This window comes from Canis lupus, chromosome 3 (genome assembly GCF_003254725.2).
Source record: "Canis lupus dingo isolate Sandy chromosome 3, ASM325472v2, whole genome shotgun sequence".
Classification (NCBI taxonomy): domain Eukaryota; kingdom Metazoa; phylum Chordata; class Mammalia; order Carnivora; family Canidae; genus Canis; species Canis lupus.
The window spans coordinates 62,338,633-62,354,625 of record NC_064245.1 but is presented as its reverse complement, the minus strand read 5'-3'; the positions used below and the strand labels follow the sequence as shown (position 1 = coordinate 62,354,625).

The 15,993-nt window shown below is 54.0% G+C and overlaps 1 protein-coding gene across 1 annotated transcript; it reads left to right on the top strand.

The window, feature by feature from the left end:
- The first annotated feature begins 279 nt into the window (after nt 1–279).
- On the top strand, nt 280–2,767 carry LOC112653716 (glyceraldehyde-3-phosphate dehydrogenase-like). Its single transcript, XM_035714209.2, has one exon. It carries the CDS (start codon nt 1,160–1,162, stop codon nt 2,159–2,161), a length of 1,002 nt encoding a protein of 333 aa, XP_035570102.1. The 5' UTR covers nt 280–1,159; the 3' UTR covers nt 2,162–2,767.
- Nucleotides 2,768–15,993: the final 13,226 nt, after the last annotated feature.

The window sequence follows — 15,993 nt, the reverse complement described above, 5'->3', positions numbered from 1 at the left end:
CCCTGGGTGGCTCAGCGGTTTGGCACCTGCCTTCGGCCCAGGGCATGATCCTGGAGTCCCAGGATCGAGTCCCATGTCGGGCTCCCTGCATGGAGCCTGCTCCTCCTCTGCCTTTGCCTCTCTGTGTGCGTGTGTCTCGTGTGTCTCGCATGAATAAATAAATAAAATATTTTTAAAAATGCATGCTTGTTACAAACATTTTAAGTTTATAAAAAATACAAAGAAACAAGTAGAGGGGTGCCTGACTGGCTTAGTCCTCAGAGCATACAATGCTTGATCTTGGAGTCACAAGTTCAAGTCCCACATTGGCCATAGAGCTTTCTTAATACAAAATAATAATAATAAACAAGAAACAAAAATCTGGCATCCTGACAGCTTGCCATGCATGCCCTTAATGCCACATGAATGGATGCCTTCCTGCCCCACACCATGCAGCAGTCCTAGTCACAGAATCCTGGCATAGTGGGTCTGTTTTTTTATATCATGGACTCTTTTTGCTTTTTTCTCTCTCTCTTCTCTTTTTTTACAGGCCTTTTTTTAAGTCTATGCTCCCTACAAACTGAACATAATCTTCCATAGTCCCTCTATGTTTACACAAATGACAAGAGTCCAGAGAAACGGTAGGATATTCAGGCAGCACAAATGCCCTGAGTTAGGGAGGTTAGAGAATCTGGCTAGCGATGAGGTCAGGGGTCAGGTTAGGGATCTGGGGGTGGGGGTGCTCATGTTGGACATTGTGTTAGGGATGAGGTCAGAAGTCAGGTTAGGGATCTGGTTAGGACGGTCATGTTAGACATTGTGTTAGGGATGAGGTCAGAAGTCAGGTTAGAGATCTGAGGGGGCGATCATGTTAGACAACGGGTTAGGGAATCAGGTTAGAAATCAGGGTATGGGGAGGGCAGGGATCCCTGGGTGGCTCAGCGGTTTAGCGCCTGCCTTTGGCCCAGGGCATGATCCTGGAGTCCCAGGATCGAGTCCCACATTGGGTTCCCTGCATGGAGCCTGCTTCTTCCTCTGGCTGTGTCTTTGGCTCTCTCTCTCTCTGTGTCTCTCATGAATAAATAAAAAATTAAAAAAAAAAAAGAGGGCTCTCTGCTCCTCCCCGCCCGACAGACAGCCGCATCTTCTGGTGCAGCGCCAGGCGCGTCCCCGAGACACGATGGTGAAGGTTGGAGTGAACGGATTTGGCCGTATTGGGCGCCTGGTCACCAGGGCTGCTTTTAACTCTGGCAAAGTGGATATTGTCACCATCAATGATCCCTTCATTGATCTCAACTACATGGTGTACATGTTCCAGTATGATTCTACCCACGGCAAATTCCACGGCACAGTCAAGGCTGAGAACGGGAAACTTGTCATCAACGGGAAGTCCATCTCCATCTTCCAGGAGCGAGATCCCGCCAACATCAAATGGGGTGATGCTGGTGCTGAGTATGTTGTGGAGTCCACTGGGGTCTTCACCACCATGGAGAAGGCTGGGGCTCACTTGAAAGGCAGGGCCAAGAGGGTCATCATCTCTGCTCCTTCTGCTGATGCCCCCATGTTTGTGATGGGCGTGAACCATGAGAAGTATGACAACTCCCTCAAGATTGTCAGCAATGCCTCCTGCACCACCAACTGCTTGGCTCCTCTAGCCAAAGTCATCCATGACCACTTTGGCATCGTGGAGGGCCTCATGACCACCGTCCATGCCATCACTGCCACCCAGAAGACCGTGGACGGCCCCTCTGGGAAGCTGTGGCGTGACGGCCGAGGGGCTGCCCAGAACATCATCCCTGCTTCCACTGGCGCCGCCAAGGCTGTGGGCAAGGTCATCCCTGAGCTGAACGGGAAGCTCACTGGCATGGCCTTCTGTGTCCCCACCCCCAATGTATCAGTTGTGGATCTGACCTGCCGCCTGGAGAAAGCTGCCAAATATGACGACATCAAGAAGGTAGTGAAGCAGGCATCGGAGGGACCCCTCAAGGGCATCCTGGGCTACACTGAGGACCAGGTGGTCTCCTGTGACTTCAACAGTGACACCCACTCTTCCACCTTCGACGCCGGGGCTGGCATTGCTCTCAATGACCACTTTGTCAAGCTCATTTCCTGGTATGACAATGAATTCGGCTACAGCAACTGGGTGGTGGACCTCATGGTCCACATGGCCTCCAAGGAGTAAGAGCCTCCTGGACCACCAGCCCCAGCAAGAACAAGAGGAAGAGAGAGGCCCTCAGCTGCTGGGGAGTCCCTGCCCCAACTTAATCCCCCAACACACTGAGAATCTCCTGACCTCCAATTTACATCCTAGACCCCAAGGAAGGGGAGGGGCTTGGGGAGCCCTACCTTGTCATGTACCATCAATAAAGTATACTGTACCCAGCCAAAAAAAAAAAAAAAGAGGAAGTGAGGGATAAGTGGGAGTGGCTCAGGATGGTGGGGAGTGGCAGGACCACTGGAGTCAGGTACCACAGCACGTGAGCTGGCAAGACAGGGATGTTCACAGGGGGTGGTAGCTGACCTGCACTTATTGGCCATGGCAAAGACTAGGATGTGAACCTAGGAAAAGGGCCTGATGTGAGGCTGGAGGGCAAGGCCCTTGGGGGAAGAACCAGAACAACTTTGAGCACCTTGGAAAAAGCCCCCTGCCCCCAGTAGGTCCCTCACTTAGCTATTTGTCCAGTCCTCCATTAGGTCATCTGCCTTTTTCTCATTGATTTCTAAGAGTTCTTTGTATGTTGTGGATACAGGTCAGATATATGTATTAAAAGCATGTTCTCCCATTCAATGGACTACCTTTTCAACTTTTAATGGCGTCTTTGATGAATAGTTCTTGACTTTAATTATTTAATCTTTTCTTTTTTTTTGGTGGCCCGAAGAAATTTTTGCTACCTCAAGTTCATGAAGACATTTTCTTATGTTTTTTTTTAAAGATTTATTTATTTATTCATGAGAGACACACACGCACAGAGAGAGAGAGAGAGAGAGAGAGAGGCAGAGACACCGGCAGAGGGAAAAGCAGGCTTCATGCAGGGAGCCCGACGTGGGTTTTAACCCCAGGTCTCCAGGAGAACGCCCAGGACTGAAGACGGTGCTAAACCGCTGAGCCACCGGGGCTGCCTTTCTCTTATGTTTTATCCTAGGAATTTAACTGTTCTATATTTCACATTTAGGCTTATGATAACTTGAAATTGAGGGCAGCCCTGGTGGCGCAACGGTTTAGCGCCGCCTGCGGCCTGGGGTGTGATCCTGGCGACCCGGGATTGAGTCCCACGTCGGGCTTCCTGCGTGGAGCCTGCTTCTCCCTCTGCCTGTGTCTCTGCCTCTCTCTTCGCTCTCTCTGAATGAATGAATAAATAAATCTTAAAAAAAAAAGAAATTGGTGCTTGTTTTGTATATTATAAGACAGGCATCAGGATTATTTTTCCCTATGGGTAGAAAATAGACCCAGCACCATGTATTCATTAGGCAGAACAATAGCCATCAAAGATGCCCATGTCCCATCCTGATCCCAGGATTTATGAATATATTGCTTTACATGGAAAGAGGGATTTTGCAAAGGTAATTTTGTTAAGGATCTTGAGATGGGGTTTTGTTCTGGAGTATGCTGCTGCGCCCAATGTCAGTGTAAGCATTCTCAGAAAAGGACTTGAGAGGCATACGTGAAGCATAGAGGGAGATTTGACTCCAGAGTCAGAATGATGCCATGGGTTGGGGACCTGCACAGCCTGTGCTAGCTTCAAAGGTAGAGGAAGGGGCTTGAGCTGGGGAATGCAAGGAGCCTTTGCAGGCTGGCAAAGGTGAGAAAATGGGTTCTCTCCTGGAGCCTCCAGAAAGGAATGCAGCCCTGATGACACCTTGATTGTAGCCGAGGAAGACCTGGGTCAGATCGCTAAGTTGATCTGTTGTTAAGCCACTAAGACTGTGAGAACTTGTTACAGAAACAAACAACTAACATACCCCACTGAATTAGTGGCACCTTTATTATAAATTGAGTAGCCTGTTGGGACTCTATTCTGTCGCTTTTTCTTTAAAGTTGAGTCAATACCAAGTGGTTTTAGTTACTACAGCTTTATAACCTGTCTTGGTATATGCTGTCAGACCTCCAGCTTATTCTTTTTCTTCAAGCCTGTTTGGATGTTTTTGGTGTCCTTTCATGAACCAAAGTTCTTAATTTTAGTATAGTTAAATTTGCCAGTCTTTCCTTTGAGAGCTGTCCTTTTGGAGAAAACTTCCTTTTTTTTGTGGAGAAAACTTCCTTGACCTAAGTCAGAAGTGTATTCACTTAGCTCTTCTACCAAAAGATTTACTTTAAAAATATATTTATTAAAAAAATAAAAAAATAATTTATTCATGAGAGACACACAGAAAGAGGCAGAGACATAGGCAGAAGCATGTGCCTTGCGGGGAGCCCTACGTGGGACTCAATTCCAGGCCCCTGGGATTGTGACCTGAGATGAAGGCAGATGCCCAACCACTGAGCCACCCAGGTGCCCCTTCTACCAAAAGATTTAGACATTTTCTTTTACTCTTTCTTGATCCATCTCAAGTTTCCAGGCATTTCTGCATATAGTGTGAAATATAAGCCCAACTTCATTTTTTTACCGTATAGATAATACAGTACTTTCCCAGATTGCCTAAGTGAACAGTCATATAACAAAGCACCAAGGGAGTCTGTTTCTAGACTCTTTCTTCTTCCCTTCTATGTCATTGTTCAGCTGCTCCCTACACCACTAACCCACTCATAACTGGATGCACAGTTGCCCTGAAGCTAATGAGGCATCTGCATGAGACCCTGACCAGTGTATTCACACAGTTCTTTTCTTGGTAAAGTTTGTATAAGTGTGATATTGGATTGCAATTGGTTAGGACCACTGACTCACACAGCCTGCCCTTCTGGGTTTTGTGTATTTTTAAAGATTTTTAAAAAAGATTTTATTTGTTTATTCATGAGAGACACAAAGAGAGAGAGAGGCAGAGACATAGGCAGAGGGAGAAGCAGGCTCCATGCAGGGAGCCCAATGTGGGACTCAATCCCAGGACCCCGGGATCACACCCTGAGCCAAAGGCAGACGCCCAACCACTGAGCCACCCACATGTCCCTCTAGATTCTGTTATCTTCCTTTGACAATGACAACATGTGCTTTCCAGTCACTAAACACTCTGCAGCCTCTGCCTCTCTCCCTTTGGATTTCCACTCTGGGGGAAGCCAGACCCTATGTTGGGAGGATACTCCAGCAGCCCGTGGAAAGGCCCACATGGGGAGGAACGGAAGCCTCCTGCCAATGGCCAGTGCCACCTGAGTAAGCTGTCCCAGTAGCCCAGGTGAAGCCCCAGCAAGCTTTTGGATGATGGCAGCCCTGGGCATCATCTTGTCTGTAGCCAAAACTAGCTGGCTCACCCACTCCCAATTCTGACCAAAGAAACTGCATGTGATAGTCAATGTTTACTGTTGTTTTGAACCACTAAGTTTTGGAGTAACATGATACACAGCAATAAATAACAGATAAGATGTGTCTAGAGAATGTTTTGGTGCAGGATGAGGCTCCAATTCCTAGGATATGGACCCTGGGGTCTCAGCCGCATGCCCAGGGACATTCAGGGGCTTGAATGAGGTGTCCACTCTAGCTGCCCAGAGCTCCCATGACAATGTTCTCTGGAAATTCTGGCAGCCTCGCAGCCCAGGCCTTCAGCCCCGTCTGGCAGCCCAGTCTTCAGCCAAGGGCAGTGGGACATCTTAGACTCCCCTCTACACACTTGCCTGCCCTCCAGTGCCCTGTCCACAGATTCCCACTGCATCACTGGCCCTTCAGCTCAGCCATGTGGTGTGCTCTGGCTGGACCCCATCTCCCTGTTCCACAGTAGGAGACTGCCACAAGTACAGAGCTGGGTAGGCAAGGTGTACCTTGTGTATTTCCCTTCACTGGGGATTGCAGTCCTGCATTTCCTGTTTTTTTTTTCCCACATTGAGAAAATGGCTGCCTCATCTGTTTTGTCCATGTTAATGGTCATTTACTGTGGGAGGGCCAGGATTCTGACAGAGTCTGCACAGAAACCTCAATTGAATTTGCCTATTTTGTTTATTTTAAGACAAATCTCTCTGGGTGCCTGAATGGCTCAGTGGGTTAAGCATGGCCTTCCGCTCAGGTCATGATCCCAGGGTCCTGGGACCCATCGAGCCCTGCAATGGGCTCCTTGCTTGGCAGGAGCCTGCTTCTCCTTCTCCCCATGCTGCTCCCGCTGCTTGTGTTCTCTCTCTCTCTCTCTCTCTCTCGTCTCTCTCTGGAATAAATAAATAAAGCCTTTCAAAAAAAAAACGGATAAATCTTTCTACATCTGTGGGAAAACTGGTGAGCTCTGAATCAAGCCTAGAATTTAGTTAGTGGTAACAGACTGATGTTGGTTTCTTAGTTTTAACAAAGCTGCTGTGAAAATGTAAGCTGTTGACACTAGGGGAAAGAAATGGGGAAACTGCATCATCATCTATGCTTTTCTGTAAGTGTAAACTTATTACAATGAAAAAAATTAGAAATGATCCCTCTGGTTGGGGGCAGGACAAGGGAAATGGAGGCCAGGCTCCCTGTCTGCGTGGCTGGCTAGCAGCGGCTCTGCTCAGTCCCCAGCTCAGACTGGTGAAGCTGGGTCACTAGTCTCCAGCAGAAGTGGTCCAAGGCACTCCCAAGCACTTAATGGTGCTTATACCTTGCGGCTAGTCCAGGGTTTGGGAAGAACTTTCATTTTCTTTTCTTTGCTGTTTTGGGTTTTAATTTCCTGTAATCTTCACAATTAGAAAAAGCAGCACAGGGATGCCTGGGTGGCTCATTGATTGAGCGTCTGCAGGCTCAGGTCGTGATCCCTGGGTCCTGGGATGGAGTCCCTCATCTGGCTCTCCGCAGGGAGCCTGTTTCTCCCTCTGCCTGTGTCTCTGCTTCTTTCTGTGCGTTTCTTTTTTATTTCTTAAAAAAAAAAATATATATATATATATATATATATATATATATTTAAGAAAATGAAGCAGAAAACGTTTCTTTAGCCACAGCTTGAGTGAGTGGGCCCCGCTGGCTACGGCGCCCTGACCTGGGTGATCCTGGACCTGGGGCAGTCCCTGCCGGGGATGGGAGTGGAGGGGCGGGCACGGCACTGCGAAGGTCGCCCGTGTTCTGGTTATTGCCCTCGCTTCCTTCCCTCCTCGGGAGCCGCAAGGCTCACTCGGCCGGCCAGCTGGGAGCAGCCGGCTGCAGCCTGGGCGGCGTCGGGTCGCCGGCAGGAAGAGGAGCCCAGGAGCGGGCAGCGGGCAGAGGGCGGGGCCAGGGCTGTGGGCGGGGCCTCCCGGCGGGCGGCCAATGGATCGGGCAGGACTGTAAGGGCGGGGCCAGGACGGCGGTACTTCTGTCTGTCCTCCCCCCAACCCCCTCGCTGAGCCAGGTCCCTAACCTCCGCCGCCCGGGGCGCCGCCGCCTGGGCCAGAATAGGCATGCCTGCCCAGCTGCTCCCGCCCGGCTGGGCTTCCATTGCCCACGCTGCGACTGCCCGACCATCCCCCCCAGGCCATCCCCCCGGCCATCCCCCGGGCCAGTCGCGCCCCGCGCCTTCTCCAGGGAGTGCAGCGGGGCAAATGGGAGCACGTGTCCTTAGGGAGGCAGGCTTTGACTTGAAGCAGCCATCCCTTACTGTCGCCGCTCCCGCAGGGGGTTACTGCACTACTGCCACACAGCGTCCACGGAAGCCTCGCACCCTGCCCAAGGTCTGGCAGCGAGTAGGAGATGTTGTGGGTTGAACTATTCCCCAAAAGATAGGTTCAAGTCCTAACTCCCTTGCCTGGGAATGCAACCTTATTTGGCAACAGGGTCTTTGCAGATGTAATCAGATTAAGAGAAATCCCCAGGTGGGCTCTAATCCAATGACTGACATCCTTAAGAGAAAACGGGTGCACTGCTGGCTCAGTTGGTGGAACAAATGACTCTGGGTCTCACAGGGTTGTAAGTTTGAGCCCCACTTTGGGTGTAGAGATTACTTAAAAAGAAAGTCTTAAAGAAAGAGGGAAGAGAAAATAGGTGGACACACAGGGAAGAGACCATGTGAAGATAAAGCCTGGGAGTGGAGTGATGCTGCCAGGAGCCCCAGTACACCAAGGATTGCCCACCATCACCAGAAGCTGGGAAGAAGCCAGGAAAGAAGGAGCATGGCCCTACATATGCCTCAGCTTTAGGCTTCCATGCTCCAGAACTGTGAAACAATAACTTTGTGTTGTTTTATGGTACTTTAGTGGGGTCCTAAGGAACCTGTTCAAGGGAAACAGGACTAGAAGACTGGCTGTCCAGCCCCAGGCAGTAGTGCCACTTGGAGATGGACAAAGAGTTATAGGTACTCTCCAGGAGGACTCAGCCAGTCTGGGAGAAGTCAGAGGAGACTTCTGGAGAAAGTACTATCCCAGGTAAGATCTGGCATGGGGACAGAGAAGTTCAATTTGATACCTGCCCAAGGTGAATGTGTGTGGCTGTCCAAGGGGTGACATCCAGTGGGGAGTCAGCTTCATACTTGAAGCTCTGGGTTTCAGAGGCAGAGCTGGACATCCTTCCTGCTCCTGAAAGTCCAACACAAGTCAGGCTGAGGAGTGGGTTTCATGTGAGGGGCACTGGGAAGCCATAGCACGATTTTATTATTTTATTTTATTTATCATTTTATTATTATTTTTAAAAGATTTTATTCATCCATTCATGAAATACACACACACAGAGAGAGAGAGAGAGAGAGAAGGCAGAGGGAGAAGCAGGCTCCACGCAGGGAGCCCAATGCGGGACTCAATCCCGGGTCTCCAGGATCATGCCCCGGGCCAAAGGCAGGTGCCAAACTGCTGAGCCACCCAGGCTGCCCGATAGCACGGTTTTAAACAGTTGGATGATATGGTCAATTTTGTGGGTTTTTTAAAAAAGATTTTATTTATTCATGAGAAATACAGAGAGAGGCAGAGACACAGCAGAGGGAGAATCAGGCTCCCTGCAGGGAGCCTCATGTGGAACTTGATCCTGGGACCCCAGGATCACGCCCTGAGCGGAAGGCAGACGCTCAACTGCTGAGCCATCCTCGTGTCCCAGTTTTATGGTTTAGAAACATTCTAGTTGAATGCAGAGAATGGACTGGAGGGGGAGAAAGCTGCCTTTACTGGAGAGAGGCTACATTAGAGGGGATTTAGGAAGTGGAATTCCTGGGGGTTAGGGGGCTAGTTTTAGACCAGCTCGGGTGGAATCTCCAAGGAAGCAGCTTTGGGGGGCAAGATGGGTCTGGGTCTGTGGTTGCCCCAGTCTGTGGTTTGCTCTTGGAAGGACCACTGAGACTCTGTTGACAGGCACTTCAGACTTCTTGGGGGCTACTGGGGTCAGCCCCGAGGTGGAAGGAGAGAGGGGTGGCAGGCAGAGCAGGTGGAGAGGCCTCCTGCTCAGGCTTTTTAGCCAGGACAGGACCCCCACTTAATGGAGAGTTGCTGATGTGACCAGAAGGAGCCTTGCAGTGCTGCCTGCTGGCCCCCCCGGTGGCTGAAGCTTCTGCTCCTGTGGGCTGTTCCAGTGGACCAAAGTAGCCCTTGGGCCAGGTGGGAGCTGAGGCAGAGCCAGGCCTTGGAAAAGGCAAGTTTCCAGTCTAGAGAGCAGAGTGGGCAGGGCTGGAAAGGGGCTTCTGGGAAAGTGGGGTAGAGGGAGGCCCCCTGCCCCTACTGCTCTGCCTGAGCTGGGGGAAGGGCCTTTATTCCTTGCCTCCTTGGAGGCAGGGGCCACCTGGGGCATGGGAGGAGGGGTGGCTTAAGACTGCCAGTTTCCACTTGGAAGCCCTCTTTATTTGGCCAGGGATGGAGAAAGGCTGGGGTCAGAGTGCATGCATCCCCATGGAAACAGCAATGAGCCTGGCCCCTCAGGGACCCTGGCCCTGGCAGGGGATGGGGCTCTTTTGGCTAAGGGGCCTGGGCCTTGCCTTTGGCAGCAGCTCTTACAGGGAGGTCAGGCCATGAGCTGCAGGACCTGTGGCAAGAAGGAGCAGGGAGGCAGCGAGTTCTGCGGCCAAGGGCACACTGAGAACAAGGAGAGGAGATTTCAGTGTGCCTTCTGGAGCTGTATGCCCAGACTGGGTGGTCAGTGGAAGGCAGGCAGCCAGAGGTGGCACAGCTGCAGACCAGGGGAACTCCCAACCGATCTTGATCCCGGGGCCAGCAGATGGGCCTGGAGTCCTCTGGTCCTAAAGACCTTGCTCAGCTTGGCCTTGGCCTGGGGCAGGGGGCGGGGAGGGGGGGGTTGTGCTGTGGGAGCTGAGAAGGAGGGCAGCTGAATAACTCCCCTCCTCCCCTCCAAAGGCCAGAGCAGAGCAGCCCTCCATTATCTATAATCACCTGCCTTTGAGTCCAGAGTTTTGTCCAGAGAAATGACAGGAGTCTCAAAGAGACCCAAAGTTCAGTCCCAGCTGCTGCCATCCTGGTGTGGCCAGGATCCCTCTGAACCCACCAGGCAGGGGGCTTTGCCTCTCAGGGTCCTCATCTACCTGCCAGAAGCCTGTTTCCTAAGAAAATGCTTTCTCAGTCTGTAGTGCCAGGGAAAAATCCAGACTCAGAATTTCCAAGCTCTGTATGCACTGAAATTGTTGCCCGAGGGACCACTGCCCACCTTTGGGAGACTCATATGTAAGCACTTGTGGGGGGCCCAGTCATGAGAAATAAGGTCCCTGCCGGGTGAGGCCCCTGGAGTGTGCAGGGCTGGGGGCTGTCCTGCTGGCCAGATTTGCTGGAAAGGGCTCAGGAGCTCCGCAAGACAGCCAGGCTGGGCCTAGGGAGGCCTGCACTGGGCAGGAAAAGACCAGCCAGCCCTAAATAACTTTCTTCAAGAAAATCTAAACACAATTTGCATATTTTGAATAAATTTGCATGTTGAACACTATCCTAAATGCAATTTTTTCCCCAAGAGATTTAGTTCCAAATATGAAATCAGATGAGATATATTTGTTTTGTACTACAGGATTTAAAAGGTGCAGTTTTCAGGTATGTGCCTCAGAGGGATCCAAGGCCTGGAGAGGGCACCTATTCTTCCCACAGCCATAGGGATAATATGGCAAAATGCAAATGTTTATGAGCCACTGCCCAGCTAGATACCTTTCCAGGAGCCCCTCTTGAGTTCTGGCAGTGATTGCTGGGGTAACGGTCTTTTCTGGTTTCTCAGGATCTCCAGGGTCTTGCTAGGGCACAGCACACATGAGGACTTCACATACAGTTTTTGGCTGAAAGTGGGCAATTCTATAATTCAATGGAGACACTGGGGAGGGTGTCTCCTACCCCAGCTTGCCCTATGCCAGTTCCTGCTCTGGCGGGTCAAGGGGAGTATTATGAAGTACCAACTTCTCTGTCCTGTTTCCTACCAGAGCCCTGCATTGGCAGAACTGATCATGCTTTTGTGTCTCCATCCCCCTCGGTCACTGGATATGGCAGCCCTGGGAGAGGAGACCCATGGCCAGATGCCTCTTTGCAGCTGAGCTAGACCCGCAGGAGGTGGCAGCTGGAGGCTGAGCAGGAAGACCTTGTTTGGGAGGGGATCTGAGTGGCCCATCTGTGTCCAGCTGACCAGCCCACTGTCATCACCAACTTCCCAAAGCTGCACTCTGGCTACAGGCTGGTATTCCAGGGCCTCCCTGGTAGCCCTTTCTGCCCTGCGCCTCTGCCCCACTGCAGTCTCACTGGCATGGCACATCCCCCAGCAGTTCCAGGGACTGAGCTCCACTCCTACCACAGATCCCCTAGGGCACCCAGCTCCAGGCCAGATTCAGGACTGGGGGACTAGGCAACGGGCTGAATCCAGGCCCTGCAGATTTCTGCAGGAAAGACTCCAACACCGCCCTGCTGGCCAGTCCTACTTCGGCCTGTTTTCCACGCTCGCTCCCATTGTTTGGGACCATGCAAGCCAAGTCCGTAGGGTAGGTTCTCGGAGCGCAGTTGTGCGCGCGTGTGCACGTGCGGAGGTGCTCCTCCCGGGCTGCCAGCTGGCCTTCCCTGGGTCGGGCCACTCGGAACTTGACCTCCGCCTTCCCTGCGCCACCGCGCTTCCTGTCCCGGGAGCCCTCTTCCTGCCCCCGAGGTCGGGGCGTGGGACCACCGGGACGCCGTGCTGGCGGCCCCTGGGAGCTGACCCCGCCGTACCCCGCGCACCGGCCACCGGCGGCTGTCCGAACGGCACGTGCCATAGCAGGACACGCCGGGTGGCGGCGAGCAAGCGGCGCGGCCCCCCGTCCCCACTCCGTCGCCGCGCGCCCCGGGTCGAGGCCGCGATCGCGCGGGGCCGGCTCGCGGGCGGCGATTGGGTGCGCGGCCGTGACGTCACCTCGCCCCGCCGGCTCCGGCCTCGGGCTCCCGGCTCCGGGCTTTGGGTCTCGCCGCCGCCTAGCGCGCGCCCGGCTGAGTAGCGGGAGCGGGACGCGCGCCCGGCGCTGGTCTGAGACGGCTCGCGGGGTCCCGCGGCCCCGGCCCCCGCGGCTCCCCTTCCCCCACCCCGCCCTCGCGCCCCCCCGCGCCCCGCCAGGTCCCCGCCCGCCTCGCGCCCCGCCCGCCCGCGCGCCCCGCCCGGCGCGGATTTGAAAAGCCCGGCCGCAGCCCCGCGAGCGCGGCAGCCAATCAGCGGCGCGCACTTTCCCGCGGCTTCTGCGAGGCGGCGGCGGCCCGGCGGCGGCGGCGGCGGGCGGGAGGCGCGGGGGCGGGGTCGGCGCCGCGCGCGGAGAGCCTCGGCCTGGCCGCGCTGCGCCCGCCGCCGCCGCCGCCCCCTCCCCTCCCTCGGCCCTCCCTCCCCCCGCGGCCCCGGCCCCCTCCCCGGCCCGCCGCCGCCGGAGCCGCCGCGCCCGGAGAGTCGCCGCCGCCGGAGGATGCGACGCACAACAGGTCACTGGAGCCGCCGGCCCAACCGCCGCCGCCGCGGGCCTGAGGGGCTGAGGGGCTGAGGGGCTGAGGGGGCTGAGGGGGTTGAGGGGCCGGGGCTGCCCGGGAGGAGAGGGCGGCGGGGCCGGGGGGAGGGCGCCCGCGGGGAGGACGGCCGGGAGGCTGGGGGAGGGAGGGAGGCCGGCGGGGCGGGGGCGGCCGCGGCTAACGGGGCCGGGCGGCGGGCGGGCGCGGCCATGTTGGGCCCGGCCGCCGGCGGCTGCACCTGTGCCGGCCTGCGGGCCGGGCGGCCTTTGTTCGCGGCGGCGCCGGGCGGGCCGGGCCGGCCTTTGTGAGGCGCGGGCCCGGGGCCGCGGACGGCGGTGGGAGGGGCGCGCCGGGCCGGCGGGGAGGCGCTTTTTGTCTGCGGAGGGTCCGCGGGTGACACTGGCCGACGCCGGCCGTTGGTCAGCGCGGGCGCCCGGCGGCCGGGCCGGGCCTTGGCAGGTGGAGGCGCGGGGCGGCCGCGGGGACCCCGCCCGGGGCTGTCGGCGCGCGCGGCCCGGACCGGGCACTGAGCGGGAGCAGCCCGAGGCCTTCGGCGCCCAGACGCGTCCCCCCGGCCGCACGCTGGCTCGGCCCCTCGCGAGCGGGCGCGTTGGAAATCTCGGCGTTTGAGGAGCGCTGGTGCGGAGGGTGGATGAGGAGCCGGTGGGCCGGCGCCGGGTTCGGGCTTCTCTGTGCGCGCGGGGCGGGAGGGTCCCGGCTGTGACATTCAGGTGGAAACTTCGGACCCCCGCCGCCCTTCCGCCGCTGCTGGGTCTGCGAGGAGGGGGGGAGGGGACGGGGGATGGGGTGCCGGGGAGGGGGGCTGCGTGCGGGGCTCGGAGCCCCCGGGCGGGGCAGGCGGGGGTGGGGGTGGGTCACAGGCTTCCTTCGGGCTGCGTTAGGGAGCCGGCGGCGCTGACAGCCCACGCTTAGGGTCCCGGGCCTTGACTTTTCAGTGAGTTAAACACCGTCGTTCCTTGGTCACTAAACACATTGCGTCCCTCACGGACGCACCACGCACCCATCCTCCTGACTATGATTTGTGTATTTTTAAACGAGCTTATCGAGAGATGAGGTAAGAAGCCATCCCGTTTATGCAGCCGCGACCCTAACGTGTATTTTTTGTAATATCCTAACTGCCCTAGTTGCGTATTTGAATGTGAAGAGGGCAGCAGTCCTGTGAGAGTAGCAGTGCACACAATGAGGTGAAGGAAGCGAGTCCTGCGCGCACGGCCCTCCCCGTGTGCCCGACGTGTGCTTTCACACCCCACCACCGTCCATAGTTCAAATCTAAACTACCGACTGCGAGCGACGAGGACTCATGCTTTAAGCACGATTACTTTGAGTCATTTCCTTTTCTTTCCTTCCATTTTCTCAGACGCCCGGCAGCCTTCAGTTTGGGGCTGATGATGGGTGAAGTGAGTTTGTGAGAGCTTTTGTGAAGAGCTCTGATCCATTCAGCACAAACTCTTCCCCCTCCCCCACGGACTGCGCTACTACCAATTAGACTGGCCTCTGATTCCAGCAGCAGGCTGTCCAGTTTGAGAGTCCCCGACGGGTACCTGCATTTGGAAGAAATGGGAGGCGCTTTGTTCGTGTGTGCACCCATGTATGATAGGTTCTTAAGTAACATAAACTAACACGCAGTCTGTGGAAGCACTAGGGTGAAACAGTAAACAGGCTACCAGATACCAGCAGCTAGGCTTAGGGTGTTCTGCAAGTGATTTATGTGGAACCCTGAAAACAGTAAGGACCTGCTGCAATGTGAGCACCCAAGGAAGAGTAAGAGCCGCAGGAATTAGATGTCAGAAAGGAGAAGCTGTGGCTTTCCTTAGGGAATGGTGGGTCAGGCCTCCCACCTACACAGATAGAGGTCCCAACTTTTACAAGTTTACTCCTATGGCAGAATGTAAACTAATGAGTTATTTCCTTTTTTATGGTTTGACGCTTCAGTGTAAAACATATAAAAGTAGGTGGGATAGACTTACTGAGAAGTGCTAGGAGAGGATGGACACCAATAAAATGTGTGCCACGTGAGATAGAGAGTTTTTTGTCACCAAGCACATACAAAAAGTGCTAAGAAGATGCTGAAGTTTATCATCTAAATTTATTTTGCTCTGCCCTTTTCAATGGGGGCAAATAACCTTTCTAAGTAAACACTTTAGTCAATCAGCAGGAACTGAAGATCTAAGCTTTATACTTCCATAATCTGGTGTATACTTTTGTTGTTGTTCTGGCTTGACTATGGAATGTGTGCAGTTTGGGGTAAGCATCTTAGTTTCCTGAGCCTCACTCTTCTCTTTTGGTGGACTTCAATAAGTGTGTCTTTCTTCCCCAAATATGTGGTGCCCTGCTCTGAATCTAGGCCTTTGCGTGGACTGTTGCTGGATGTGAGGTACTGGTTGTCCTTTCTTTTGGAGCACAGAGTATCTAGCCTTTTAATGGCTATGTATGTGACCTTTCTCCCCTATTGGATGAGCTGTTGGAGATAGCACTCTTTTAGCTTTGGGCAGCTCAGGCCCTTTTGGTGCCTCCTCATAGCCGGCACTCAGTAAATGGTAAATAAATGGGCCTATGACTTAGGATAAACAAACAACCCATATTAATGTCCATGTCTGGCCTGTTTGCCTCTCTTTTTGGTAAGTCACATTGGAGCAGAAAGGGATCCTCTGGAAGAAGCTGAAGATGGAAAGTAAGAGGCTGGCTTAAGGTGACCCTGCTTTAATTGGGGAGCCAGGACTGTTTGTCAGGCAGGGCTGTTTCCTTTTCCTTTTCTCATCATAGCTAACTCAAATGTTAAATAAAAAGTTCATGATGAGGGACACCTGGATGGCTCAGCAGTTGAGCTCAGGGAGTGATCCTAGTCTGGGGATTGAGTCCTGCATCAGGCTCCCTGCGAGGAGCCTACTTCTCCCTCTATGTCTCTGCCTCTTTCTCTCTCTCATGAATAAATAAATAAAATCTTAAAAAAAAGTTAATGATGAAACATTGCAAGTGTATAAGAGTAATAGAACAGACCTAAGGATCACCAGGATGAAGCAAGCAGTGATGTTTCTACTGTACCTCTCTGTATTGCTGGGCAAGGTAAAAAG